The 25833-nt window shown below is 58.6% G+C and overlaps 3 protein-coding genes across 4 annotated transcripts in view; 2 read left to right on the top strand and 1 right to left on the bottom strand.

The window, feature by feature from the left end:
- The window catches only part of RAD18 (RAD18 E3 ubiquitin protein ligase), a 28382-nt gene extending 26700 nt beyond the window's left edge, over positions 1–1682 (top strand). Inside the window, exon 13 of one of the 2 annotated variants that reach the window (XM_053989150.1) lies at positions 1488–1682. In XM_053989150.1, coding sequence (XP_053845125.1) covers positions 1488–1590 — 103 coding nt within the window. In that variant the 3' untranslated portion in view covers positions 1591–1682. The remainder of the gene's footprint in view (positions 1–1487) is intronic. The other variant, XM_053989149.1, reaches the window with a different exon arrangement.
- An 8628-nt stretch (positions 1683–10310) lies between these two features.
- Positions 10311–15883, top strand: OXTR (oxytocin receptor). The gene is made up of 2 exons (XM_053989389.1): positions 10311–11358; positions 15151–15883. Exons 1-2 carry the CDS (start codon positions 10428–10430, stop codon positions 15390–15392), a joined length of 1173 nt encoding a protein of 390 aa, XP_053845364.1. The 5' UTR covers positions 10311–10427; the 3' UTR covers positions 15393–15883.
- Positions 15884–19657: 3774 nt separating this feature from the next.
- CAV3 (caveolin 3) lies at positions 19658–23648 on the bottom strand. The gene is made up of 3 exons (XM_053989467.1): positions 23535–23648; positions 20465–20806; positions 19658–20428 (listed from the first exon to the last, which is right to left on the bottom strand). Exons 1-2 carry the CDS (start codon positions 23646–23648, stop codon positions 20465–20467), a joined length of 456 nt encoding a protein of 151 aa, XP_053845442.1. The 3' UTR covers positions 19658–20428.
- Positions 23649–25833: the final 2185 nt, after the last annotated feature.

Consider the following 25833-nt stretch of genomic DNA (forward strand, 5'->3'; position numbering starts at 1 on the left):
GAAAAATGATACCTGGGTCCTCCAAGAATCCACAGATGCCCAATTGAATATCTTTTTTCTAAGTGATATATAACTATATATTTTAATTAAAAAGAAAGAGGAAACTGTTTTGTTATGGAAAATTAAATCTGATCTTCTATTACATTTGAAAATTCCATTGTTGGCAGAGCTATAGGTGAGGTTGACAAGTTGAACACACTGGAATTGAGCATCTGTTTTGATTGACTTCTGTTTGGGATTAGAAGAGCACTTCTTGGTTGTTAAAATCTCAATGTCTGCAAGTCTCTGAATCATGTTTCTGTTTCCCTTATGGAAACCCCTGTGGAGGGGCTGGGGAGAGCTGGAGAGGGCTGTGGGTCCATGGGGTGCCCTGGTGCTCTGGGAACGTGTGTTCAGTCCCAGCACCAAAGCCTGGCTGGGTCTGACTGCTGGGATTCACATGGATCTCCCTGGCTGTGGCTGAGGGTCCCAGGGATGCAGGAGAGCCATTTCCATCGTGGTGCAGCTCTGAAACACGGCCTGTTCCTGCTGTGTCTTTAGTGTGTATCTGGTGGCAGTCAGCAGAGGTGGACTTGAGCATCTCAGAGTTGTCCTTTGTTATTTTCAGTTGTGAATTCCCAGTTTAAGACAAATTAATAGTCCCTGCAGGATAGATTCAGCCTAACAGATGGTATAAAACAGAGTGCACTTAAAAGGAATGTTTAATTAGCAAAAGCTGTTGACAGATTAGTGGCATCTTTCATGTCAACACTATGTGGAATTTTAAGCTCCGAGGCTGAATGACGGAAATCAGCTGCTTCATTTACATACAGCTAGTTTAAGAATTTTTTCTTCAAAATTAACTGTGACTAAAAATAAAACAGTTGTTGAGTTTTCTGTGGAGAATACTTTGTCCATAAATGAGGAGAGTGCCTGGCAAGGCTGCAGGCCCCAAGCCCTGCTCTGGGGGTAACGCTGACCAGCCTCTCATCCTGCTTCCAGGTGCTGTGCCCCAAACTGCCTTTTCTGATAGAACATCCTTATGGTTTTGTCAGTGCCAGGGGGTGTCCTCAGTTATGGACAAGGAATCTGGGGGGTTGCTGCTGTTCCTTGGGTTCCAGACAGGTCTCTGGGGACAGAAGGAGAGGCATTGTGATGACCCTGTTCCTGTGGGCTCAGGGGCTATGGGATGATTCCTGGTGCTGTCGCCTTCCTCAAATGAGAAGGCAGAGAAATATTTCTCTCCCCATCCTTGGAAGTGTTCAAGGCCAGCTTGAACAGGGCTTGGAGCATCCTGGGATAGTGGAAGGTGTCCCTGCCCATGGCAGGGGTGGAATGAGATGGTCTTTAAGGTCCCTTCCAACCAAAACAATGCCCTGATTCCCCATCACCTGTAACAGGTATGTGTGCAGCATCTGTGTACTGCTCACAGTGCATCTGTACAGCATCAGTGTGTGCTGCCTGGGGCCCTTGCAAAGCCCTCTTACCCCTCTGTTCTTGTCCCCCAGCAGCAGCTCCGTGGCTCTGGCAGGGAGCAAGAGGAAGCTGGGGCGGCCGCGGATCCCCGAGAGCAGCGGGGCGACGCCGCTGGGCAAGCGGAAGAGGAGCTAGTGCTGCAGGAGTGCCAGCTCAGCCTGGGAAACACCTCCTGCCTTCCCATCCTCTGAGTGTCTGCGTACCGAGTAAAATGCTCTATTTTCACACCGCTGCCATTCCAGCTGCCTTAATGACCAGGCTGGCGGGTTTGCCCACAGCCCTGTGGGCCACTGATGGCTGAGGGTGGGCACTGTGCCCCAGTTCCCTGACCTGGCTCCTGTGCCCGAGTTCCCTCGCTGCTGCAGCACCTGGGCTGTGTGCTGCTGCTCTTCCTGCTTGCATCCTGTGCCAGCCTCTCTGCCCCCCTGGAAGCAGCTGCAGGACGGTGTTTTGTTTGGGACTGGGCAGGTACTGGTGCCCCAGATCCTGGCACAGCCAGGGGAGAGAGGGATCAAGGATTGCAGGGAGATTCTGCCCTACACTAACAGGCTTTTTTATATATGTCTGTGTAAACTTACCCAGTATTATGTGTCATTATTTCAGTTTGAAGTCCTGAAACTGGGAAGCTTGGAAGTCGGAAGGTTGTTGGACATGAAGTATTTTAGTTTTCAAGCACACAGTTACATTGAGAAGTCTGATCTTCCTTAGGAGGTGGTGGGATTTTGTGATGCAACAAAGCAGCGCAAAAAAAAAAGGAAATGCAAGAAACCTGAACACCAGGGAAGGCTTTGAAAAATAAAGCTTGTAAGCAAAATATGAAAATACTTCAGGTGCTTTTGCTGAGCCCTGAAGTTTTGGTCAGAGCCTGTCAGTGGGAGCTTGGCAAAGAAGGCACAAAGTCTGGGTAAGATTGAGGGTTATTGTGTCTTGACTTCAGAGTGAAGCTGGGATTCAGAAATAATCCTCCTCAAGCCATAGTTCCCAGAAATATTTGTATTTGGAACAGGCTAAATCATGGCAGATATAAACTATCATAAGTGCATGAGGTGGAGAGATGCAGAGGCAAAGCAGAAATCTGGTTGTGTTGATTTGGTTCTTTTTTTACTAAACCAAACCTTTTGAAAGACAGTAATTATTTAGGGCTGCCTTTTTGTCACAGCAGCTCACCTCAGGCATTGGAATTGGTTGCCATTGGCCAGTGAATGGTAATTAATTGTAAATTAGTATCATAAAGGGCTTTCTCCAGGCGTTTGCAGAGCAGCTGCTGCTCTGGTGGGGGAGGGCACTGGTGTGGGTGCAGTACTGACATTTCCACTGGAAATGAGCTGGAGAGCCACGTGCCATGGGGATTCTGTGGGGCAGGAGAAGGGAGAGAGCAGCTGACACGTTAAATACGGGCATGAATCAGACTGGTTTGCTGACAACCTGTGAAGATTAGGGTTTTTTAATATCACTTACTGTTGTCATCACCATTTAAAGTCCAAACTGGTGGTCTTTGCCTGAGCTGGAGCTTTTTCCCTCCTTTTGGCTGGGCTGTGAGTTGCTGCCAGAGGAGGGTGGTGCCATGTGTGAGTGGGGTGTAGACACAGTGGCCGGGGTGCAGGGGGAGGCTGGGCAGTGTGGATGGAGGCTGAGGAACAAACGTGGATTTGATGGTCTGCTGCCTCATTCCCACCCTGAGCCAGTCTCTCCTGCCACACCCAGGGCCAGCTCCAGCCCTGGAAGTGCCAGGGTGCTGCCAGGCCCAGCCTTTGGCAGGAGTGGCTGCTGGTCCCCCGGGTGCCATAAATGATGCTTGCTGCACATCTCACCAACCCAAGAGTCACAGGAACTGCATAGCATAAGGGAAAAAACAACAGGGAAGGAAACACAGTGTCCTCCCCAGGCTGTCCTGTCCCCTGCTCCCCTGGGCAGCTCTGCTCCTCCGTCACTGAGTCAAGGGGCAAGTGGGAGCAGTTGGGGACTTGTGAACAGCCAGGCTGGGGGCACAGGTCACAGCCAGAGGAGCCGAGCTGGCGCTGACGGGGCTGAGGCACAGGGGGATGTGGGACAGGGTCCTTCCTGCTGGAGCTGAGCATGGCCCCATCGGGGGCAAACCCACCTTTGTGTTCTCTGGGTGAGTAATCATAAAGTTACTGCATCCTCCCGACACCTTTGCACTGATTGTGAGTGATGTTTGTCACATCTTCCCCTTGTGCTGGGCTTGGCAGTGCAGGGGTGAGGCCCAGGGACCCTCTGTGTCACCCTGCTGTGGGGTCCTGAGGACCCTCCATCCCCCCTGCTGTGGGTCCAGCCTCTCTGCAGCCATTCCTGGAGTGGATCCGAGGCAGATTCCTGATGTCTGTGGCTCCCTGGAGAACTGGGAGTGGGGCAGAAGCTCCCAGGGGGACTGATCCTGGCAGCCAGGGTGGTGCTGGGCTGGTCTGCCACTGGAAAGCTTTGGGAAGGGCTGCTTTGGGCAGGGAATCCATTCAGGAGGAAATTAATTTAGTCACGGAGCAGTCCCTCAGTCTGGGGCAGAAGGGCAAAAGTGGAAACAAAATAATCAAAAAGTAAAAATGTCCTGTTCCCCCAGGCCGCGGGAGCCTGAGAAAGGCAGCGCTGCTGGCAGGGGGGAGAAGCAGGAGCAGTCACCCTGCTGGACACCGCCTCCACCGCAGGTACCTCTGCCAGGAGCAGCTGGGGCTACAGTGGACTTGGGGCCAGGGGCGTCTCCTGGCTTTGTTCGGCTTTGCAGCTGTCAGGGAGCTGCCACGGGATTGTTCCTGGCGGGCAGGAATGCCTTCGAGGCACAGGGAATTCACCCAGACTGTGATGCCCGTGTCTGCCTGCTCAGAACGTGTGCTGCTCTGTCTGCAGGCTGTCCTGCGAGCTCACTGAGCGGGCTGGCACACCAGGGGCTGGCACACGGCTGGCACATGGGGAGCTGGCACACGGGGAGCTGTCACACAGCTGGCACACAGCTGGCACACCAGGAGCTGGCACACAGCTGGCACACCAGGGGCTGGCACACCAGGGGCTGGCACACGGCTGGCACATGGGGAGCTGTCACACAGCTGGCACACAACTGGCACACAGCTGGCACAGGGGAGCTGGCACACAGCTGGCACACCAGGGGCTGGCACACAGCTGTCACACTGGGGGCTGGCACACAGCTGGCACACGGGGAGCTGGCACACAGCTGGCACACGGGGAGCTGGCACACAGCTGGCACACCGGGAGCTGGCACACCAGGAGCTGTCACGGTGCTCTGGGCTGGCTCAGCCCTGGGCTGGAGAGGTTCCCTGGCAGCCAGGAATGAGCAGTGTGAGCTCAGGGCACGGGGGGTGGGCTGAGCACCCCTGAGGGACCTGTGGCTGCTGGGGACACGCAGGGGTCAGGGTCTCCCAAGGCCACTTCTCCAAGGGTGCTGTGTTTGCTGGGAGGAGTTAAAAATAAAAAACCTTCTGGTTGAAGGGGGGTCTGTTTTGATAGAAGAACAGATATTCTGGAATTGGAACACCTCACACAAACAGAGGAATTGAAGATGAATCACAGTTACCTGCTGGGCAAACCCAACACCAGGATCTGCTGCCCAGAGGAGAGAATGATCATGGTCCTGTCCCACCTGGCATTGGAGGAGCCAGAGGGCCTGAATTCAAAATGATTTGGACAAATCGGTGAGTTGGCTCCAAAACAGCCACCTGGAACTCAGTAAAGAACATGAATTACCAGCTTCAGGAAGGAGAAGGTAAACACATTACTGCAGATGGGAAGTAATTAGTGAGGCAGAAAAGTTTGTATAAATGTAGCTGGGCTTCATTTTTGTAGTGAAAGCTCGCTGCTCTGGTTAATTATTTGGCCCTACAGAGGCATTCCTGGAGCCTGGCCTGGGGGTTTCATTGCAGGTATTTGGTGGGAGAGAAATGGGGGCTGTGTGGAAACACCCTCACCTCTGTGGGCATTCCCAGACACACATCTGCTTGGAGCCTCACACATATCTACTGCATTATCCTGAGGATTGCAGCCTCCTTCATATCACTTGGCTAAGATTGTTGTAGTGATGAGCACCAAACTTGACTCACTTTCCTTTATATACATATGCAAATGTAGAATTTGCATTACGAATATATTAAACCAGACTATATTCTGGTTTTGTTCTGGCTCTTCTATCTTTACCTAACAAAATCTCGGATAGAGCTTGCTATTTATATTTTGTTCAAAGAGAAAAGTGCCTGACTTCACTGGGCAGTGTGTGTGCCTGGCATTAACTGGGTGATCCATACCTCTGGCTATGGGGAGGTTTAGCCAACATCCCAGATCCCAGGAGGTGACACTTGGTGTGTCACTTGGTGTGCAGGACCTGTAACACCTCTCACTGCTGCAGGTGTGGATCCCAGGGCCACGGCTGCAGCCGCAGGGCTCGGGGTCTTACTTTGCTTTTCGTTCCTTGATGGTGAGTGGGAGTTCAGGGCACTGCAGCTTGAAGTTACACACAAATGTAGTCGTCCCCCCAAAAGCAGTAAAATTATTGTATTATCTCCCAACAGCTTGAACCTGAAGTGTCTTTGTTAAAAACCACATGGATACATATTTAGACTTTATTATGCCAGCTTGTTGCTCCCAGGGCCTGGGCAGGCTCCATTGGTTTTATGGGCTCTGAGGCCATAATGGGATGAAGCAAGGAACATTTTAGCACTAACAGCGTCCTCGGGAGCCCTGTGCAGACCTGGCTGCTCAGGGAGGTGCCTGGGGAGAGCCTCTGTCACCCTTTGCTGGGCTTGGGTGTGCGGGGCAGTGGGGTCTGTGTGCGATGGGCAGATGGGAGCGGCAGAATTCCCTACAGAAACCACAGACTACATCCACCCTGCGAGGCTCTGCCCAGCCTGGGTGGGACTGTCTGGATGATAGGATCAGCCTGGATGATAGGATCAGCAGGATCCATAGCCTGCTCCAGTCTAAATGGGTTTAAGCTGGTTGATTTGATCAGAGCGCTGCTGCTGTGTCCCAGGGCTCACCCTGGGGCAGGAGGTGGCATCTCAGTGTGCTCTGGGATGTGTCTGCAGAGCCCCTGGGGGTTTCATGTGGAGTGCCAGCCATGGTGGGGATGGAAATGTCTACTGGCTGAATGCCAGGAGGTTCAGGCTCTTTTTCCAGGATTTAGCTCCCCAAGCTGGATGAGCCTGACTCGGGCTCCAGTGCTGGTGTGGGCTGGAGGCTGTGGGAGCAGAGGCCGATGGATTTCAGTGAGTTGGGGATCCAAAGGAAATGGTTTGAATCCCATAAACCTCTTAGGGACATGATGTGAAGGGTTCTCTAACACTGAGTAAGTTTGGTGTAGTCCCACATTTATTTTCTCTTCACACTGGGGAAGAGAAAAGAAGAAATTATCTTGATATGTGCATGAACTCGTGTAAATTCTGCTGTGAATGTTTTACAGAACTCAAGACTGCAGCATCCAAGTAGGTCCTCCCTTCTTCATTTGTCTGCATGCACATGTCAGCCTCTCTGGCTCCTTCTCCCCTCCCAGTAATGTTCTGATGATTCAGTTTCCAAAACCTTCCCCAGCCATGGCACAAGTCTCACAGCCAGGTAGTGTGCAGCAATTCTGGGACTGACCATGGGCTGCAGGTTTTTCTCTGTTTTTTTTTTGGTGTTTTTTTTTTTTAATAAATTGTGATCAATCTGAGTACTAGGTTTTTGGCTGTTTTTGTTGTTGTTGTTGTTGTTTTTCAGCTAACAAAAATAAATACCACGGCCAGAGGACGGTGCAGGCGGGGGATGTGATGGATGACACAGCTTTACCCAGGAGTGTAACTGTCACCTGCATCTGAACACACAGGTCTGGGCTGGCTTATGTCACCCCTGATCACTGAGCTCAGTGGCAAAAGGAATTTGGTGTATGGGTTTGGGACCAAACAATTCTGTGCATTCTGATATTTCCACGTTTTGTCTCCAAAGCCTTGTAGCCTTTGGTACAGATTACAATATTGATTGTGTGTCTGGAAATCAGCACAGCAGCTGGTGAGCCATGGAGGAATTAGATATCAGACTTGAGAATTTACTCCTGTGCACATTTAAGAAAGGCACAGAAAAGTTGTAATTCACTGTGCCTTTATATGTTCCCAAGCCTGATTTAACACCCAGCACTCATCAGCTCTGTGTTGAAGCACAGGTACGCCTTTTCCATGAAGATGTGTCCATGGCACTGCTCATCTCCGTGGTTTTAGTAGATTTACCAGAGTTAGGCTTCCTGCAGGCTGAGTGCAAGAGATGAGGACTAGGAAAAAATTCTAGGACAACGAGAAGTTCCCATACAGGAGCAGCCAGGTACCATATCCTGGCTCTCCAGCCTGCAGTGCCTGCTGTGGGCTGCAGCCTGCACGAGTTCATGGGCGGCTGCAGCTCCATCTGCAAAGCTGTGGCCTGGGCTTGACATTTTGCCAGACCTCTTCTGTCCTGGGGACCATAAAGTTGTGATTCCAGATAGCTATTGGAAAAACAGCTATTTCAGATCCAGCAGTAAACCAAAATGCAATTAAATTTAGCTTTATTTAGTGTTTGTGCTTTTGATTATCCCAAAGCATGTATTTTAAAATAAAAATGTTTCCAGCTCTATGGCATCCCTGAACATTTAAAGCTGGAAGAAGCAGGGGATGACTCAGAAAACCCTTTGATTCTCACAGGATTCTTTGCTCCAAAGTCACGTGTGTTTGGGTTTTAGTCGTGGAGCAGCTGCAGCTTTGCCTGAATAAGGACTGAGCATCTCTGGCTGTTGGGGGGCCAATGCCCAGCCCTGATGGGATCACCTGGGCAAGGGCAGGAGCTGGATGTTATCCTAATCCGTGCCCAAATTTCAGGCCCCAGGTGTGCAATCCTCACTGAGCTGCTCCTGCACTCCACGCCAACGCAGAGCGTGTCAGAGCACGTGGCCCTGGGGGCAGTGTGGCATTGGCATGGGCACAAACAGGGTCAATCCTGGCACGGCTCTTCCCCAGCTGAGCACCTGCGACTCGTTGCTGCCATCAGAAACACTTCAGAGTTGCACAGCTCTCCTGGACGTGCTCAGCTGCCACGTGTAGGGGCTGCACAAGGGGCTCTGGGCTCTTCCCTGGCAGTCCAGGTCTGTTCTGGAAGGGAGCTGGGTCTGTGCAGCCGTGAGTGACACCTCATCCAAGGCCAGGGAGGAGCAGAGGCTGCTCTGCCTCCCCTCAGGCACCATCTCACGGGGCTGCCACACATGAGTCCCCAAGGACACCCCTCAGTACCTGCAAGGTGCTCAAGGAACTGAGCAGAAGCCAAGGGCAAAGCTTTCCTTGCCTCCACTGGAGCCAGGATTTTACCCCCAGTCACCTCCTCCCTGAGAGCTCTCCCCAGACCAGCAGAACAATAAGGAAAGCTTTGCACGTGGTGAGCTGCACTCTGCAGCGATTCCCACAGCAGTTTTATTGCCTGAACGAGGAAGAACGTGAACCCTAGAGGGAAGAACGTGCCAAAGTATTTAACATTTCTTCATCTTGCATGGAGCTAAAACTTCCCCAAACTCTTTAAAAATAGCTGCAGGGATGTTTGTTCAGGGCCTAAGGCTGGGCTGAGGAGGATTTGAGATATGACTTGGAAGTGGGGAGCAAAGGGTGGTGATGCTGGGGGCCTTCAGGGCTACTGGACTGAGGGGTGGTCTGGGAGGGTTCCATGCTCTTCTCAGCATCCCACCTGCCCCTCCAGGTTCTGGATCCCTTGTAGGGAGCCTGATAACTGGGACAACCATTGAGCTGTGCTGATGAACTGGTGACAAATGGTGTCACTCATAGCTACTGCTCCTTCTTTTATAGAAATAACACTCCGAAATCTTCCTCCTGAAAGGAAAGGGAAGCTCTTGGTGGGTGTGTTAACTGAAAACGCCTAAGCCTGCTCCTCGGACGAGGCCGGGCTGGCATCTACGGGGGGACCTTCCCTGGGCGTCCTGCGACGGCAGCTCCGGCAGGGCAGGGCAGGGCTGCGCTGGGGGTGAGCCCGGTGCGTGCTCCCAGCCTCCGCTGAGTGCCCAGGCCCGCGGTGCCGGGGGCTTTGGGCTGTCGGGGCCGCTGGCGGCCCCCGCCCATCACCGCAGCCTCGCTCCGCCGCTCCCCCTCGCGGCCCCGCTCCGGGGAACCGGGGCTGTCCGAAAGGAGAGGGGCTGCGGGGAACCGGGGCTGCCCGAGAGGAGAGGAGCTGCGGGGAACCGGGGCTGCCCGAGAGGAGAGGGGCTGCGGGGAACCGGGGCTGCGGGGAACAGGGGCTGCCCGAGAGGAGAGGGGCTGCGGGGAACCGGGGCTGCCCGAGAGGAGAGGGGCTGCGGGGAACCGGGGCTGCGGGGAACAGGGGCTGCCCAAGAGGAGAGGGGCTGCGGGGAACCGGGGCTGCCCGGGAGAGCGGGGCTGCCCGAAAGGGGCTGCAGGGAACTGGAACTGCCCAGGGGAGCGGGGCTGCGGGGAACCGGGGCTGCGGGGAACCGGGGCTGCCCGAGAGGAGAGGGGCTGCGGGGAACCGGGGCTGCCGCTGGGGTGCGCGAACGGCCGCGCCCCGGGGAGGGCGCGGGGAAGATGCTGAGGCGGGTCCGGGTGCGGGGCCAGAGGCCGCGGGCGGGCCCCGAGGGGCCGGGCCGGGACCCGCCTCTGCCCGCCGCCCCCGCCGCTCGCCCGGCCCCTGCGCCGGGGCAGCACCGGCGGAGACGCCGAGTGACCGGCGAGGGGACAGCGAGGAGCCGCGGGGAGCCGCCGCCCGGGGCACGGGGACAGGGACGGGCGGGCAGAGAGAGCGGCGCGGCGGGGAGGGGAGCGGCGGGGGACGCAGAGCGGGGGAGCCGTGGGATATTGAGAACCGAGGAGACGCGGAGAGAGAGCGGCGGGGACACCCGGCTACCGCACGGGAACGCATCGGTACAGGCTCTGCCCACTCTCTGCCCACTCTCTGTCCTCACCCTGCCCCAGGCTCGATGCGGGCCGGCGCTGGCCATGGAGAAGCTGTACCTGGCGGGGAGCAGCACCTGGATCATCAACAGCTCCCTGGGGAACGGCAGCCTCCGGCTGGAGAACCTGAGCGCCGGCAGGAACAGCACCGCCGACCCCCTGAAGAGGAACGAGGACATGGCCAAGGTGGAGGTGACAGTCCTGTGCCTCATCCTGTTCCTCGCCCTGACCGGCAACCTGTGCGTGCTCCTGGCCATCCACACCACCCGCCACAAGCACTCCCGCATGTACTTCTTCATGAAGCACCTGAGCATCGCTGACCTGGTCGTGGCCATCTTCCAGGTGCTGCCCCAGCTCATCTGGGACATCACCTTCAGGTTCTACGGGCCAGACTTCCTCTGCCGCTTGATCAAGTACTTGCAGGTAGTGGGAATGTTCGCTTCCACCTACATGCTCCTGCTGATGTCCCTGGACCGCTGCTTGGCCATCTGTCAGCCGCTGAGGTCCCTGCACAGGAGGGCTGACCGGGTCTCTGTCCTCCTCACCTGGCTGCTGTGCCTGCTGGTCAGCATCCCTCAGATCCACATATTTTCTCTAAGGGATGTGGGGAATGGGGTTTATGACTGTTGGGCAGATTTCATCCAGCCCTGGGGACCGAAAGCCTATGTTACCTGGATCACCCTCATGGTCTATATCATCCCTGTGTTGATGCTGAGCATCTGCTATGGCTTAATCAGCTTCAAAATCTGGCAGAACGTGAAGCTGAAGACGGCTCACGGGCCCAGCGTGGGTCTGGGCTCGGGCTCCCGCGGCGGGATGGTGTTTGCCAGGGTCAGCAGCACCAGGCTCATCTCTAAAGCCAAGATCCGGACAGTCAAAATGACCTTTATCATCGTGCTGGCGTTCATAGTGTGCTGGACTCCCTTCTTCTTCGTGCAGATGTGGTCTGTGTGGGACACCAACGCCCCGCAGGAAGGTACAGCTCCCCTCCCTCGCCCTCTGGGCTCCGACGGCTCCGCTCAGCGCCCCGGGGACCCACGGGGAAAGTGCTCCGGGCTGGGGCTGGGTGGGTGGGAGGGACATGGGAGAAAGTCCTGAACACGGAGAAAAGCCCCGACAGGCAGCAGTGGCTGAGCCGCAGCTTTCCCGGGTCAAGGGCTACCACAGCCCTGGCAAATTCCGGGCCACTGCGGCTCTGGGGTCGGGCAGTGCGGATGGTGGTGGCTGTCCCTGGGTGGCCACTGTCCCTGCATGGTGGCTGTCCCTGGGTGCTACTCTGGGGTCCCTGGAGACTCACTTCCCACCCTGGGTGCTGGGACGTGCTGTGGGCTGTGTGGGAGCTCAGGAGAAAGCTGCACAGCCTGGATTCCTTTCCTTTCCTTTGTTGTGTCGTTTCTTCCTCTGACTTTTTGCTTTCTGCTCTTGGCCTCTTCTCCCTCTCCTCCTGCTCCCTCCACCCTGGCCCTATGCTGCTGTTATTTTGTCTCTGACTGGAGCACGGTTCCCGTAGAAAACCCCTGATTTATGAGCAAAACCTTTTCCTAAAGATGTGGTGACAGGGATTTGCCATTTTTTATATTTGGGCTGGCTGCTCCTGTCGTCACTGAAGTCGCAGCTAGAACAAAAAGTGTCACCCTCCCCGGTCTGACACGGCTGGAGCCGTGCAGGTCTGTGCTGTCCCCCGGCAGACGGGAGAACCACCTGGGAGACCTTCAGCAAAAACTCTTCACGACTTTGTGAGGCGGGAGAAGGGGCAGAAAAGTGCGCCCGGGGAGGAGAGCGCCCTGGTTAGACTGCCCCAGGCTCAAGAGGAGCGGCGGGCCCGCGGGTGCCAAAGACCGAGGAGGAGCTGCTCCCTGGCGGCCCTGGCCGTGCGCTGCCGGGCTGCGGGCAGCTCGCGGGGCACGGCTGCTCAGCGCACCCCGCCCTGGCCCAGCCCCAGCCCCAGCCCCGCCGCACAGCGCCCTGTGCCAGCCCGTGTCCCGCAGCCCGGGTGCCTCTGGGCCGGCCACGGAGCCGCAGCCAGGCAGGCGTGCTTTGCCTCTCCTGCTTCTCTCTGCTCCATTTATTTCAGAAGTGGAATGTGGCTCTTGCACCTCCCTGGGTGCTCCAGGGCTTTTCCACCTGATTCAGGCTGGTCAAAACTTTCAGATCCTCGATGGGCTCTGGGGTGAAGCAGCGGCCTTCCCTCGTCCTGTATTTTAATCCTGCAATCTTGAGGGCTGCCCCTCCCTTCCCGACACACAGACCTCGGCAGCACCCGAATCTCTGCTGCTTTGCTGACCCTTGATGGACAGGATTTGTCCATCTCAATCCTTCTGGCTGCACAGGGACCCTTTCCCTTGCTCACCCTGTGCAGTGGGCCCTGCAGCAGTTTTCCCTTTCCCTCCCCCTTTCCCTTTTCCCTTTCCCTTTTCTTTCCCTCTTTGCTTTAAGGTAGGGAGGGATCTCCAGCCCCGCCGGGCTGTGCCACAGTCCCCACTCCCCCCTCCATCACGTTCCTGTCTGCGGGCAGCCCGTGGCTGCGGCGCAGGGTGGGAGCTCTGCCAGGGCTCTTGCTGGAGGCTTTCGTGGCATGGGCAGAAGAAGCCCGGGGTGGATGCAGGTGTTGGGAGACTCCAGGCCTTCCTTCCAGGCTCTCCTCCTCCTTGCTGGCTGCCCAGAGGCATCGGGGGGGGCAGCACAGTCGGACCTCTCTGCAGAGGACTCGGCCTTTCCTGCAGCATTCCCACATTCCCTGCCCTGATCCCGGATCCCTTCCCTGAGCCGAGGCTCGGGCGCTGTGGCCAGGCAGCACGGTGGGGTGCAGGAGAGGTGCACCCCGTGCTGGGAAGGGAACGTGGCTGTTCCTCACCTCACAGCTGGGTGGGCATAGCCACGGGAAGGGCAGAGGAGAGGGAGGGCAGGGGGTCCCTGGGTGCCAGCGGCAATGGGGGCACGACTGCACCCCAATGAGCTGCACTGGGGGTGACTGGGCAGGCAGCAGAGATCCCCCTCAGGTGGCCACACAGCCCAAAGCCTCTGTAAGGGGGGTGGGAGCTACACGCTACGATCCAAGTGCTGTTTTAGCGCTGGGGCCCTCCACAGGAGGCTCCTGCCGCACACACTTCAGAGGGAACACCTGCGGCACTCTGAGCTCGGAGTCAGAGCTGCCTCAGGCACCTGTGCGGAGAGCAGCAGGGCTCTGAAGCACCACGGCTGTCCCCGGCCCCTTCCCCTCGGGGCAGGTGCCCTGACACGCGGCTGTGAGCGATGGCCCGGTCGGTGCGTGGGAGCTGCGGAGCCCCTGCTCCCGTCCCGCTCCTGGGCCGGCTGCTTGCAGCAGAGCCCCCTCGGCCCTGCTCGGGCTCAGCCTGCACCTCTGCCCACCCTCCGGACATCCCGGGAGAGCCTGGGGACAGGGGCCGTCCTTGAGGGACAGAGCTGGCTGGCTCAGCACCCCTCGGGGGTCTCAGGTGCTCCAGCCAGGGAGGGGAGCGATCCGCCCTCTGGACCTGCCCTGCAGTAAGCTCCCTGAAATTCAATTTGCCTCCTGCGGAGAGGGAAGAGCTGAGTCAGCCCTGGCTCGGTGTTTCAAGGGAGTAGAAACGCTGGGATGTATTTCAGGTCTTGTGCCTGGGATTTGTAACCACTCCGCATGGAATTATTTTTTAGCATATACTTGAAATGAATTATTATTGAAAGATTATTATTACTTGAAATTAATTATTAATAATTTTTTAGAATATACTTGAAACTAAAAGTAGTTGGAGCAGACGTCACAAGAGCAGGAATTACGCATCCATTGGCTAAAGGTGAATTTGGAAGCTAGCATTTATAGTCACATTTCTTCACTGGTCCAAAAACTGCCAGTGGATTTTTGCAGAGGCACGAAGGGGCCAGGAACAGCCAAACCAACCACGCTCATCCTCACTGCTGGTGCGTCCTCTGGGAGCAGAGGGGCTGAGGAGATGAGCTGGAACACAGGGAGCAGGATAACAGCTCCATCTCCACCTGCAGCCATCTCATGGAGGGGACGCCCCCCCTTGTCCTGGTGCCATGGCAGGTGCCAGTGCCACCACCCCCTTGTCACCACAAGGTGCTGGTCCAGCCTCTCAGGTGGGACACTCGGTACTTTGTGCTCTGGGGACAGAGAGCAGCAGCCAGAGACTTGATGTCCTGGCACTGCACTGCTTCCTCCCTCCTGGCACAGCACTGTGTGGGGAGCATTCATTCGGGGGAAGAAACATGACTGGAGAGAGGTGCTGGGAGAGCCCCGGGCAAAGGGCTCAGCTAGGGCCGGGCTGGCGCTGGGGACAGCCCGGGAGCAGGGGACGCCCCGCAGCCTGGGACCGTGGCTGTGCCACAGCCCGGGGGCTGGAAGCCGAGAGCCTGTCCCAGATCAGCCGCTGCTGTGGAAGAACGAGCCACCGCCTCTGCTTGCTCCCAGACCCGCTCTCAGCCACGGCAGCTCCGAGGGCCGCGGTGCCTTCCTCAGCTCGGGCACCTTGGGGCGCGGCTGTGCAGGTGCTGCGGGCAGCTCTGCCTGCTGAGCGGCGCTCCAGGGGGACGCCGGAGCGGAGCGGGGAATGCAGCTCTTGCGGGAAAAAGCCGAAAGCCGAGATGCTGGAGCTGAGAGTCGCCCCCTCTCCTGCAGCAGCTCTCCTTTCCCGGGGTGTTCCTGCGGCCGGGCGGCTCATCCCTGGCGGGGAGGGGGTGCCGGGGTGCCGGCCCCGCTGGGCTCTCGGCAGGGGCCGTGCCCTGACACCGCCGTGCCTCTGTCTCGCAGCCTCCCCCTTCATCATCGCCATGCTCCTGGCCAGCCTCAACAGCTGCTGCAACCCCTGGATCTACATGCTCTACACCGGGCACCTGTTCCACGACCTGATGCGCCGCCTCCTCTGCTGCTCCGCGCGCTGCCTGAAGTCGCGGCCGGCGTGCGAGCTGAGCAAGAAGAGCAACTCCTCCTCCTTCGTCCTCAGCTGCAGGGGCACGAGCCAGAGGAGCTTCATGCAGCCGTCCACGACGTGAGTCCGGCCAGCCGGGACCTTGTGCCTCTGCTGTGCTGCCCCCGGAGCTTCCCTGCGGAAAGCTGGACCCGGGCAAGGAGGGGTCTATAAATAGGTGTATATATGGCTGTAAGCATGTACAGAGGGCGTTATTTAACCGGGACGGGAGTGGGGGAGGAATTCTGTGCCCAAGTTTCAGTGCTGCCTGGGATTAGACAGCAGGAACCCGTTCCTGAGCCCCAAACCCTGACTTCAGTGGCTTATGGATGCCACCGGGAGGGACAAATGGTGCGGTGCTGCTGGGGCAGGTGCGATGGAAGGGGCTGCTGCAGCACGGGGAGATGGGTGTCACCCCTGGTACGTGGCTGGGCACTGTCCCACCTCCTCCTGCAGGATGGCAGCGCCCGGCACCGCGCTCTCAGCACAGGAGCGCTCGCTTCTCTTGCAGCCTGTGGGGCAGAGGCAGCCCCGTCCCTGCAGCCCTACAGCCCTACAACCCTGCACCAGGCCAGCCCTGCAGCCTGCACCATGCCAGCCTGCACCATGCCAGCCCTACAACCCTGCACCAGGCCAGTCCTGCACCATGCAGCCCTGCATCCCTGCACCATGCAGCCTGCACCATGCCAGCCTGTACCAGGCCTGTCCTGCAGCCCTGCACCATGCAGCCCTGCAGCCCTGCACCATGCCAGCCCTGCATCCCTGCACCAGGCCAGCCCTGCATCCCTGCATCATGCCAGCCTGCACCATGCCAGCCCTACAACCCTGCACCATGCATCCCTGCACCATGCAGCCCTGCACCATGCAGCCTGCACCATGCAGCCCAGCACCATGCCAGCCTGTACCAGGCCTGTCCTGCAGCCCTGTACCATGCAGCCCTGCAGCCCTGCACCATGCCAGCCCTGCATCCCTGCACCATGCATCCCTGCACCATGCCAGCCCTGCATCCCTGCACCATGCAGCCTGCACCATGCCAGCCTGTACCAGGCCTGTCCTGCAGCCCTGTACCATGCAGCCCTGCAGCCCTGCACCATGCCAGCCCTGCATCCCTGCACCATGCAGCCTGCACCATGCCAGCCTGTACCAGGCCTGTCCTGCAGCCCTGTACCATGCAGCCCTGCAGCCCTGCACCATGCCAGCCCTGCATCCCTGCACCATGCAGCCCTGCACCAGGCCAGCCTGCACCAGGCCAGCCTGCACCAGGCCTGCCCCGCTCCCCGTGCCTGGGGCACAGACAAGGGCACTGCTGAGGTCGGCGGGGAGCAGCCTGGAAGGGACAGCGCTGTGGCCCGGGGGTCCCAGCCCAGCCCTGCCCCCGGGCCCGGCGAGGCTGTGCAGACACGGCCGCCCGGAGCGCGGCTGGGGCCGGCATGCGGCAGCGACGCCTGGCCGAGTGTGCGGAGCAGCTCCTGCTCAGGGGGGTGTGCGGGATCCGGGCGGGGCCCCCGGCTCCCACGGGGACGCTCCTGTCGCGTCCCCGAGCCAGGCTTGGTGACCGCAGATGCCAGCAATCCTCAGTGCCAGCCGCTCGCTCTATGGCGCACAGGGCACGCTCCCGGCATGGATTTGTACTGCTAACAAATTCTGTAAATAAAGTTTTCCGACCGCGTCTGGTGGAAGGCGGGAGGGAGGCGTGGGGGGAGCGCTGGCTGAGGGAATGAAGGGGATCGATGGAAAACACCGAAACAGCGCAGGCAGCTGTGCTCGCCGCGGGGCCGCTGCCCCGGCAGCGCTGCCCCGGCAGCGGGATCTGCCCCAGGGCACAGAGCTGCCTGTGACACGGGCACGGCCGGGACTCTCAAAGGGTGATGTAATTTGGCCTTTCATGATGAGAATGAACATGAAAAATGCATTTAAATGTGTCCTTTATTTCTTCACTGTCGCCAGCAGGTCCATTTGCACCTTTCCTGTCCTGACATTCCTTTGATTTTTTTTTTTTGTGGGAGCTTCAAGTGAACTCTCAGCACGTTTTCTGACTGGTTGAGATCCTCAGGACGCCACAGAGCATTTTCTTCCCGCATTCACCTTCCTTCTCCTTGAGAGTCACCAACTCCTGCACAAAACAAGGAAGGAGGGGTCTCCCTTTCTGGAGAGTCTGAGGTGCATCCTCCACCTGCCAGGGAGGAACGAGAGCAGGGCTGAGGATGTTACCGGGATGGAGGCAGGGGGAAGGGAGGGAGCTTTGGGACACGCAGGGAATTGCCCTGCAGCCCTGGCTGCAATTTCTGGAGGTGTCTGGGGGTCAGGCAGGGCCCTGCCCCACGCCTGGAGGTGCTGCAGCCGAGTGGGGCCGCGGCTGAGCTCCTGCACCGGCCCCAGGCTGCGGCAGAGCTGGGGCAGGGAGAGCAGCTGCGGGAGTGCCTCAGGTGAATGCGCTGCCAAAAGCTTTTCAGGAGGGTCAAAAGTGAAACGGAGGTGCTGACAGGTGAGCAGTGTGTGCCCCAGGTGTTGGGAGCCCAGGGAGCAATGTGGCGGGGCCATCAGCATTTCAGGGTTTTTTGGGTTCAGGCAGTGAACTACTAGAACAACAACAACAAAAAAAATTAGAAGTAGTATAAGTCCATCATACAATTGGTTTTAATTATTTTTATTCCCACAAAACATGAAGTGTTTGTTTGAGACTTTCCCCCACCTCCCTATAATTAACTAAATATCTTTTTTTTTTTTTTTTTTTTTTTTTTTTTTTTCAATTACTCTATCCTTCTTGGGCCCTGATGTTGCTGGAACTTGGGTACCACATTGCTGTGGAATAACAGCAGTATACAATCCCAAGCCCTTGGAAGAGCTCCAGCAGAAAACCTGGCTCTTTCTCGTCCTTGGCGTGGCACTAGAGGAGTCTTTGGCTCCAAGTCAAGCTGGAAGCCAAGGGGAAGGCGCACATGGAGACAATTGAGAACAGCCTCTGAACAAGGAGACCTCCTGGGCCCTGGTTCAGCAAAGCACTTGAGGCTGGAGCCAAAAGAGCATTCAAGGGCCTCAAAGTGAAAGTGCAGCTCCGGGGAAGAGGGACCGACCAATTAATTGACAGTACAGGGGAGGAAACAGCCCTGGACTGCACCTCTTGCCCCTGGCCCCTCTTTCCCTGCGGCCGGAGCAGCAGGGTCCCGGCAGAGGCTCCTTCCTCCGCTCTCCCCATCCTTCGGGGCGGCCCCGGGATGCTGAGGGAGGGGCCCGGCGGGATGGCAGTCCCCTCCTGCCGGGCACAGCCGGAGGGGTCACGGCCCTGCCCCTCCGCAGCCTCTCCCGCTGCATCCCAGGGCAGCACGGCGGGACAGCCCTGGCCGAGGGATACACACACTGCTGTGGCTGGAGCTAGCTCGGCACGGACTGAGCTCGTGTCTAGCAGAGACTGTCCTGAGAAACCAGCCTAGGCTGTGCTTAGAGCCCAGCGTGTCTCTCAAGTGAGGTTCCCGGAGCTCCGTGTCCCCCCGGCCACGCTCAGGGCTGGCTCCCACCTGCGCTCTCCTGCCCTGGGTCCTGCCCACGGCACTGACGATGCTCCACAGTTAAGTACACAGCTGAGCACACAGTGCCACAGGCGGGTTTGCAGCTGGCGGTGGCCCAGGATCAGCTCACGCCCTCGGAGCAGACACAACATGTCATGCATGGACTGGCCTGGCTCTCACAGCTCGGCTGAAAAGCAAGCAGGCATGAAAAAAATGTTTGGTTTAGTTATTCTATCCCTAAAAGCTTTGTGCAGCCCTTTAATGCAGAAGCTCCCACCACAGCAATGGTTTGCCACAAATAAAAACTCCTGTGAGGAGGTTTCTGTCAGCGCCAGCCCAGCCCGCAGGGATGGAGGAGCAGGCAGGCTTTGGGCGGTGCCAGCAGCAGCCCTGCAGCCCCACTGCTCGCCCGGCACCGGCAGGCTGTGCCCAGGGCTGCGCTCCAGGAGGTGCTGCCTGCTCTGCTCCTGCTCCAGGAGGTGCTGCCTGCTCTGCTCCTGCCCCAGGAGGTGCTGCCTGCTCTGCTCCTGCCCCAGGAGGTGCTGCCTGCTCTGTTCCTGCTCCAGGAGGTGCTGCCTGCTCTGCTCCTGCTCTGCTCCTGCTCTGCTCCTGCTCCAGGAGGTGCTGCCTGCTCTGCTCCTGCCCCAGGAGGTGCTGCCTGCTCTGCTCCTGCCCCAGGAGGTGCTGCCTGCTCTGCTCCTGCTCTGCTCCTGCTCTGCTCCTGCTCCAGGAGGTGCTGCCTGCTCTGCTCCTGCCCCAGGAGGTGCTGCCTGCTCTGCTCCTGCCCCAGGAGGTGCTGCCTGCTCTGCTCCTGCTCTGCTCCTGCTTTGCTCCTGCCCCAGGAGGTGCTGCTGTCCCTCCGCAGGAGCTCTCTGGCTTGGAGGGCAGAGGGGTCTCTGGGCTGTTCCCTGGGCCACGATGGGCTCCCTTCTCCTAAGGCTTCTGGCTTTGGGATGGAGTAAGGAGCAGCCTGGCCTGCTGTGCAGAGAGCATCCCTGAGAGGCAGCTCTGCTGCGGGTCCTGCCACGGTGCTCAGCCCCTGTTCCACAGGTGTGCAGGTTCCTCACTGGACAGGGGTGTCCATGTGTGGGTCTCTCACTGGACAGGGGTGTCCATGTGCAGGTTCCTCACTGGACAGGGGTGTCCATGTGCAGGTTCCTCACTGGACAGGGGTGTCTGTGTGCAGATCCCTCACAGGGATGTCTGTGTGCAGAACCCTCACTGGACAGGAGTGTCCATGTGCAGGTTCCTCACTGGACAAGGGTGTCTGTGTGCAGATCCCTCACAGGGGTGTCCATGTGCAGATCCCTCACTGGACAGGAGTGTCCGTGTGCAGATCCCTCACTGGACAGGGGTGTCCATGTGCAGATCCCTCACTGGACAGGGGTGTCCATGTGCAGATCACTCACTGGACAGGGGTGTCTGTGTGCAGATCCCTCAGTGGACAGGGGTGTCCATGTGCAGATCCCTCACTGGACAGGAGTGTCTGTGTGCAGATCCCTCACTGGACAGGGGTGTCTGTGTGCAGATCCCTCACAGGGATGTCCGTGTGCCTGAGGGCAGGCAGCCTGCACAGAGGGGGTTGTGTGAGGGCTGTTGGGGCAGCTGCCGGGACCTAAATCTCCTTGCGGACCTAAATCTCCTTGCGGACCTAAATCTCCTTGCGGACAGCCACTCGGATGTTGCTGCAGATCTTGGCGAGTGCCTCAAAGAGCGGGTCACAGAAGGTGTGGATGCACAGGGAGTAGATCCGACTGACGCACTGGATCTCGATCAGGTAGCTCTTAATGCAGGGCACCACTGCCCAGATGTGGCAGAAGGAGATGAGGGCGAAGAGGAAGCCCCAGATGACGGCCAGGGGGATGCCCAGGACGGCAGAGAGCAGCCGGTAGCACCAGTACTTGCTGACGGTGAAGGTGGTGTAGCTGGTTTTCCAGACGCCGTCAAAGCTGTAAGTTCCCAGGGGCTCAGCTATCACATCCTCAAAATCCACCTGGGAGGAGAGCAGAGGACACGAGGGAGGTCTGGGGGTCAGCAAACGCCCCAATTCCAGCATGAGGGTCTGCACGAGGGGAGAGGAGACCCAAATGGAGGGGCCTGGGGAGAGTGGGGGCTGTGCTGGGGGGTGGGTCCCTGGATCCCTGCACCCCCGGGCAGGGACAGCCCCTGCAGAGCTGGGAGAGGGCTCAGGGCTCCCAGCACTGCCCGGCCATGGCCTGTGGGCAGAGAGTGCTGGCTCAGCCCACGCTGAGGCTCCAGCTCGGGGGGGTCACAGTCCCTGTCCCATCCCCTGATGTGGGGAATCAGGTGAGGCCAGGCAGGAGCCCTTGGAACAGGAGCTGTGCGTGGGAGTGTTGGCTGCAGAGGCGGCCAGGGCCCATTCCTGCCCTTTTTTAGCATTCGGGGACGTGGCTGCCCACTCGGCAGGATGGTGTTTGTGCTAATAAAGACCCAGCAGCCCTCTGGATTTATGGATTATTTATTTATACCCATAGGATGAAGCGCTCAGTGCTGTCTGTCCATGCCCCTCCTGGGGAAGGGAGCTGAGGCTCAGCCCTGCCCTTGCCATTTGTGCAGGCACTAGGAGTGTCTCTGAGTGACACACACTCCCCAAAACTCCACACAGAGATCCCCTTGGGGTGGAACTCACTTCCAGGGAAGATATGAGCTGAGCTATTTGTCTTGAAAACCAGCCCGGCCTCCCCTCCAGCAGCTGACGTGTCTGTACATCCATGTTAAACAACAATATTCATTCTGCTTCTGGAAGCACTTGGAGCACAAAATCACTCTGTGTCATCTTTAATTTCCTGGAGCGAGCAGGAGGTGCTGACAGAAGCATTGACAATGAGGAGACAGCAGCCCCGAGAGCTGGCCCTGAGGTGCCATCAGCAGCCCCTAGAAAGCCCAGGTGTGCTGGGGACTAGCCCAGGTTACTGCCCAACTGCCTCATGAGCTCACCAGGGACCAATTAATGCAGGGAGCAGTGGGATATAAAAGCAGGGGCTCTGCCCCACTGCTCCTTCTGCTGCCATCGCACTGGGAGTGGGCCTGGGGGAGCAGAGGAGGTTCAGGCTCGGGCTGAGTCGGGATCCTGGGCGCTGCTGGAGGTGCTCAGGGAGCAGCACATGCAGGTACTGTTCCTCTGTAGAACCGTGGGGCCCTTTGGGCTGGGAAAGCTCTTCTAAGGTCACCCAGCAGCCATGCGCTGCTCCGGTGCTCTGCCTGCAGGAGGCTTGTGAAAGCCTCTGCGGGCAGTGCTACTTCTGTAACGCGATCCCAAATTCTGGCTGCTGCTTTGTGGTGCTCGGGATGTTTATCCAGGGCCGGGTGAGCCCTTCCTCCCGTGGAGCACTGCAGTTCCCTGCTCCCCGTGCCCCCAGGGCACTCCTGCTGCGATGCCCTGGGTGTGCCAGGGACAGGGACAGCAGCAGGGTGAGCTGTGCTCCTGTCCGGGCTGGCTCTGCCCTCCCTCCCCAGCCCTCTCGGGCTATTTTAAGGTGGAGGAATGCTGAGCTCTGAAGGCTTCCAGTGCTGCTGGAGCAGCAGCGTGGCCACGGGCGTGGGTGAGCTTGGAAGGTCTCTTCAGGCTCTGGAGATTCTGGAGTGGGAAAAGGCAGGGATGTGCTGGGGAGAGGGGCTGGTGGGAGCCCTGTGGATGGCCAGGATGGTGCTGGCACTGTCACCCAGCAGTAGCTGGTGGTGCTCCCAGAGCGCTGCCTGGCCCTGGGGTGAGCGGGCTGAGGGCTCTCCTGGTCCCTGCTGCCATGGCAGAGCAGTGCTCCCCTGGCCTGGCACCTCTCCAAGCCCCAGGCCAGGGCTGTGGGATGCACTGGCAGGGAGTGGCACGGATGCTGGACACGATGCTGGGGATGCTGAGGTGTCAGGCAGCTGTCACGGGCAGGTCTCACAGTGCCAGCAGGGACCCCAACGATGGCTGTCACTGTCACAGCTCATCCCAGGGAATTTCATTTGGCCACCCCACGGCTGTAGCTGTAATGGTGTTTTCATGCCCAAGCTGAGGTTTGTGTTTCAGCAGTGCTGTCAAGGTCATGGCCCCTTACACAGCCTGTGTGAGCAGCTCTGTGCCCGCTGTCCCTTCTGCTGTGACAGCCACAAGCACAGTTTTAACAAAACCCTTCCACCTCCTGTTCTCCTTTGGGCTGGAATTCTTTGGCTAACAGAGACAAATTTTGTTTGCAGTTCTAAGGGAGTCTAGAGGAAGCCCAAGGGTTAGAATGGGAACTCCTCTTGGTCAGAAACGGGGGGGAGGGAACTGGGGGCTGCTGCACCTCTGGCTGCCCTGGGGGGAGCAATCTTCCACAAACATGACAACACACATCAAACAGTAGGTACTGACACTGGTGTCTTGAAGGCCAGCAGCCTTTTTCCAATATCCACTTAAACTGGCGATATTTAATTTCTGTGTTATTTTTGGCTGCCAGCTTGCTGGTGCAAAGGAAGGCGTCGCCATAAATTTTCAAGCCACAGTGAAACTGGAGAGCCCATTCAAGGAATGGGAAATATGACATTAACTGGAGCCAGGCGTGCCACCCGGCCAGCAGGGCTGTCACCCAGCCTGGGTGTCCCACAGCCCTGGGGACAGCACCTCTGGGGCCACATGGCCAAGGGCCACTGGCACTGGCTGAGTCGAGCCAAACGCACCCCGAGGTGTGAAACACAAACGCTGGTGCTGCTGGAGCACGGCGTGGGGACAGCCCTACCTTCACCACGTCCTCGTTGATGTGCTTGGGGTCTCTGTTGACCAGGTCGATCTCCTTGGTGTGCTGGTCCTTGATGATGATCCGCTCCTCCAGCTCGCTGTGCTCCTCTGCCATGGCCGGGCGGGACTGGGCTGTGCTGGCAGCGCCGCCAGGGACGGGGACACGCACTGGCCCCGCCCGCAGCAGCTGCCCTGTGCCCCTGGCACTGCTCCAGGCTAAAATTAATGTCCTGGCTCCCGAGGCCGCCCTGAAGTGTCCCTTAAAGGGGCTTTTCTGGGGCCAGCCCCTGTGCTGTCACCTCAGGGGGATGGCATGTGTGTGGGCGGCTGGTGGCCTTTGAGCCAGGGCAGGGGTGGGTGTGCAGCCCCCAGCCCAGCTGTGCTGGTGGGATTTTACCCCTGTGCGGGAGAAACAACGCCCAAACTGGGGCAAAAGTCCTCAAAAGCCTAAAAGAAATCGTTGCTTGTGAATCTGTAAATGAAGCAGCTCGGGGAGACAGGAATCGCGTCTATAAATATCACCCAGAGAAGCCACATTGTCCTGGGGCGGCCAGAGCTCCCCAGGGGCCATTCAGAGCCCAGGAGAGCGCTTGTGGTGCCAGCCTGGATTCCTCAGGTTCCAGCTTTTCACCCGTAGAAACTCGAGGGAATCCAAGACCAACCCAGAGAACCACAGTGGTTGGAATATGCTAAGTATCCTCCAGGGATACTTAGTTAAGATTTATTTAACCTGGGCTGTACTTCGCTAATCCTCCTCAGCGCCTCCTGTGAGCTCTCGCCTTTCATGATCTGAGGGTTTGTTCAAAAGTGACGGTTTTGTGAAAAAAGCACTTCACGAAACAGGGCTGGGAAGGGACGGGCAGCTCCCTGCGGAGGTGGCACGCAAGTGCTGAAGGTGGAAGAGCCCCTGCAGAGCCCACGAGCACGGCTGGCGCTGCAGGACGGGCGTTTTAAGGCAAAAAGCCCTGCTGCCTTCCAAAGCCATCAGTGCCTGGGCACGGCTGCTCTTGTCAAGCCCTTGTGGCCCCGTGCCCGGAGCTGCAGCGGGCCAGGGTGGTGCCCTGGGTGTGACACACCCGTGGCTGAAACTGGGGGGAGTGCAGCTTGTCAGAGAACTCCTCGGCTGCTCTGTGGGGAGAAAAAGGGCAGAGCTGGGGCCGTGAACCCACAGGATCCTGCGAAGGCACACGAGGCACCTACGGAGAGGGGGCAAACTCTGGAAGGGGTTCTGAGCGTGGTGCTGGGAGTGTAAACCTGGCAGGTCGTTTCTGGAGAGGAGCGCCCATCAATGTGCCCGTTCTGGGCAAGGGGACGCTGGAAAACCCTTTGATGGCACCAGCTCCACCTCCCTGCATCTCCTCTACTCCACAGAAGCTGAAAGATCCCAAACACAGCGCAGACTGGTGCTGGAGGTGAAATCCTTCCACACCCCAAGATTTTGGGCAGCAGCTCCACGGCCAGACTGCTTGGCCGTGGCTGGATCCCGGACCAGAGCACGGCAGCCCTGTGCTCGGTGGCTCAGCAGCTCGGCACAGACTGCAGGGCGCTCGAGCAGGATCAGCTGTGTCCCTGTGCCGAGGAACGGGCTCTGCCGGGAGCACAGAGCTGCTGCGGGCAGGCCGGGCAGGCCGGGAGCCAGCCCCAATTTAGGAGGCGCAGCTGCTGCAGGGCTGTCCGTGCCGGGCGGGGCAGTGCCACCGCAGGCATTTGTCCCCGATTTTCCTCGGCCAGTCCCACCTGGAAGGCTTTGCGTGCCTCGGTGCCCTGCCCAGGGCCGGGGTGTCCCCAGCCGCCCCCAGCCCCGGGGCTCTGCGGAGCTCGGCCGTGCTGCAGGGGCGCTCCGGCTGCCCTCTCCGAGTGGCATTTCTGGTGGCATGAGTCACTGCCCGTCCTTAGGCTGTGCTGCGGGCAGGCGGCTCTGGTGTCCCGATCCCTGGTGTCCCTGTGTCCCTGGTGTCCCGATTCTCGGTGTCCCGATCCCCGGTGTCCCGGTGTCCCTGTGTCCCTGGTGTCCCGATTCCCGGTGTCCCGATCCCTGGTGTCCCGATCCCCGGTGTCCCGGTGTCCCTGGTGTCCCGGTCCCTGGTGTCCCGATCCCTGATGTCCTGATCCCTGGTGTCCCTGGTGTCCCGATCCCTGGTGTCCTGATCCCTGGTGTCCCCGGTGTCCCGATCCCCGGTGTCCCGGCTCTGGTGTCCCTGTGTCCCGATCCCCGGTGTCCCGATCCCCGGTGTCCCTGGTGTCCCTGGTGTCCCTGTGTCCCTGGTGTCCCTGTGTCCCTATCCCCGGTGTCCCGATCC

Source organism: Vidua macroura, chromosome 13, assembly GCF_024509145.1.
Source record: "Vidua macroura isolate BioBank_ID:100142 chromosome 13, ASM2450914v1, whole genome shotgun sequence".
Taxonomy (NCBI): domain Eukaryota; kingdom Metazoa; phylum Chordata; class Aves; order Passeriformes; family Viduidae; genus Vidua; species Vidua macroura.

What these genes read in the sequence shown, in the direction of transcription:
- OXTR (XM_053989389.1), top strand. Translation starts at nt 10,428, where the DNA reads ATGGAGAAGCTGTACCTGGCGGGGAGCAGCACCTGGATCATCAACAGC. An exon ending in CACCAACGCCCCGCAGGAAG is followed by an intron (nt 11,359 to 15,150) that starts GTACAGCTCCCC and finishes TCTGTCTCGCAG; the next exon opens with CCTCCCCCTTCATCATCGCC.
- CAV3 (XM_053989467.1), bottom strand. Translation starts at nt 23,648, where the DNA reads ATGGCAGAGGAGCACAGCGAGCTGGAGGAGCGGATCATCATCAAGGAC. An exon ending in TCAACGAGGACGTGGTGAAG is followed by an intron (nt 20,807 to 23,534) that starts GTAGGGCTGTCC and finishes CTCTCCTCCCAG; the next exon opens with GTGGATTTTGAGGATGTGAT.